General features: G+C 44.7%; 1 protein-coding gene across 1 annotated transcript in view; it reads right to left on the bottom strand.

Moving 5' to 3' along the window:
* Positions 1 to 1,679: 1,679 nt before the first annotated feature.
* The window catches only part of vstm2la (V-set and transmembrane domain containing 2 like a), a gene marked incomplete at its 3' end in the record, with an annotated part of 44,217 nt that continues 42,973 nt past the window's right edge, over positions 1,680 to 2,923 (bottom strand). The window contains exons 2-3 of the mRNA XM_008293725.1: positions 2,553 to 2,722; positions 1,680 to 1,724 (exon numbers count right to left, since the gene is read on the bottom strand). Of these exons, the coding sequence (XP_008291947.1) occupies positions 1,680 to 1,724; positions 2,553 to 2,722 (215 nt within the window). The remainder of the gene's footprint in view (positions 1,725 to 2,552; positions 2,723 to 2,923) is intronic.

The following is a 2,923-nucleotide window of genomic DNA, read 5'->3' as shown; positions in this document are numbered from 1 at the left end:
TACGCACCGCTCGCTGCAGCAGCATCATCTGACAAACCAGCAGGCCTGAAACCAGGAGCTACACAGTCGTGGTGAAATGAACCATCTCTGCAGTGTTCTAAGCCCAAAAACTGAAAGATAGGTTCTGGGGACATGTCAGACTTTCTTGAATTTGCTGAAAAACACATAATTTAAACAATAAAAACAAGAAATACTGTACAAACAGCAGACAAGACAACATCATAGCCGTGACCGTGGTGTCGATCATCTCGTCTGGTCACATTATTTGAAAATGTCAGACTATTACTTTGATGGTGTTGGCATCCTTCTTGCATGTAAATCCAATAAAAGAACATTTAGGTGCACCTAAAACCCTCGTTTTAACAGAGATGATGTGTTTCATATAAACAGTTTATGGCTGTGTATCATAAATTAGGCTCAAAAAGAAAAAATGAGCTCAGCAAGAAATGACAGTTACAGAGAAAGAACAGGAGAGCTTTAATGTGGAGCTGAAATCATTCCTGTGTTATGGTTTGTGTACAGCCACACTTCCTCCAATCACTCCCACACAGACGGAGAAGGTGCTGGTTAACGAAATCTATTTGTGGCCTTGAAAGTCTGAAGAAACTGCGTCCGTCCTAAAAGCTTCGCAGGTTCACAGAGCAGCGCCGTTCAGGTGACGAGAGATGTGACACACAGCGAGCTATAAATACAGCTTCATTCATCAGCCGTCTTCATCCTCGTGACGCCGCTCGACGTTGGACTGTGGTGCCTACGTGTCCTGCACCAGCCCCTGTATGGGTACAGTTTGAAAGCCACAATGTGTGAGTTTGCATCTGCCGTGCGTCTGTGTGACTGCGTGGATGTGAGCCAGCATCCGTCACGTACAGAGGGCTGGTAATGGTTTTCCAGCTGTACAGCCTGCAGTGTTTGGCTCCACCCACACAAACACATCCACGCATTCAGTCACCCAAACCACAGCTGGTGCTTTCATTACAGCGAATCAGCAGCAGTTAGCCTGTCGGGGTTGGAGGGGAAGGAGAAGCTTTATCTGTACGTACGTTTTTGTTTCTGCACATGAACAATAATGTTTACGCGTCTTTACAGCCTGTTACTGATTTTACATGCATGACTCTGACATGCAATGATTCTGTTGGTTATGTTTGTGGCTATAAAGTCAGCACAAAGAGATTTATCCAGGGTAGTAGGCTGGTGCAGCGACTCCAGCATCCTGCTACATGTACAGTTAATTAGAAGGAAACAGTCCATAATGTGAGCCACTGTATACCCGAGCTGCCTTCCTGCTTTTTTGTTGCAAACCATTTGCCTGAACTGAAGGGCTGTATGGACGCCACAGGAGCTGGAACAGCGTTCACTGTTTATTGTTGGGATTTGTTGTTGCAGCCACAGAAATGCAGGACTGCTTATTAGAATCTCAAGATGATGCAGCGCAGGCCGTGCCCCCTGGAGGAGGACGCTTAGCCACCCACAAGCACCATCACTGCCTGCTGAGTGCTGCACAAGGCGGAAATCTCATCCTCGTGTGCAATACGGCAGAAGCACAACATCTGCGGATCATCCAGAACAAGAGATCCGAATGTAATGAGGAGCATTTTGTGCCTCGTCTCGTCGTACGACACCGAGGCAAACATAAGGGCTCTCCCAAGAAAATACAGAAATATAGATAGAGCTTAACTCACACTTATCTTTGTAGCATCCTTTGGCATCTCCTCCTCAGGAGCCACCTAGAAGAAAAACAGCAAACATGAGCAGAATGAGTTCATCTTCATGTGTTTAAAAGCGTGTTATTCAGTTTACCTGGATTCAGTTGGCTGGTCTGGTAATATCTGACAACAGGTAACAGGATTGAGATTTTATTTTTTTGTTTTTGTTGGGATTACTGCTTCTCTTCTCTCTCTCTTTTTTTTACAGCTGAATTTTATTTTTTTATATTAGCAGCAAGTTAAAAAATGGTTCTGTAACGAGATGAACGTCTCTCACGGTGCTTAAATGATCCGACTCTGCAGATGCATGCAGCGTATGGATCCGTTTTATATCTGTTTACTTTCAGTCTGACCGTCTCTCAGAAACACCCGAAGAGAAGACAGACAAAGCTACCAAGTGGCCAGTAAACACAGTCGGATGTCTGGCAAATAGTTTCCTCATTTAATATTTAACATTAGACTTAAATTTGTCAAGGAATCTGCTTCTTAAAAAAAAAAAAAAAGATGAATACAGCTTTAAAGACAGACACAGGACAGGTGTGTATCCCAAATAGACGCCTAAAGTTTGGTCCTAGTTTTGCATTTTCATTGTTTTATTCAGTGATAATAATAACGCTGCATTCACCAAATGCTCAGTGAGGCAGCTAGTCTGACGATCATCAGGGTTGTAAACCAGCAACCAAAGTCTGAAAAGTTGTTCACAATTCCTTAATGAGTGAAAGAGAAAAAAAAAAACAAGTTTCTGAACTTTTTGAGTACAGCAGTATTATTAACACATACGAGTGATTAAAACATAAATAAATAAAACAGCAAAACCAAGCCTGTCTGACATTTGAGAGAAGAACCTACTTCATTAGTCGTCCAGGGCTGCCGGTCTGTCCAGTCCAGATGGTTCCTGATGTACCACCACTGGATCTCCAGCGAGTAGGACGGTGTTCCCGCCCCTCTGAAGGAACAGGCCATCTCCACGTCCTGACCTCTCTGGGCGGTCATATCGTGAGGCACCTCAGTGAACATAGCTGGACAGACACAGAGTCAGACATGGTTAGCTGGTGAGAGTCTGAAGAGGACGTAGAGCTGATAACAATATCCATCCATTTTCTATACACCGCTTAATCCTCATTAGGGTCGCGGGGGGGCTGGAGCCTATCCCAGCCGACTTAGGGCGAAGGCAGGGGACACCCTGGACAGGTCGCCAGTCCATCGCAGGGCCACACTTA

Source organism: Stegastes partitus, unplaced genomic scaffold (genome assembly GCF_000690725.1).
Source record: "Stegastes partitus isolate 25-593 unplaced genomic scaffold, Stegastes_partitus-1.0.2 Scaffold906, whole genome shotgun sequence".
Lineage (NCBI taxonomy): Eukaryota > Metazoa > Chordata > Actinopteri > Pomacentridae > Stegastes > Stegastes partitus.
This window is presented reverse-complemented; position numbering and strand designations above follow the sequence as displayed.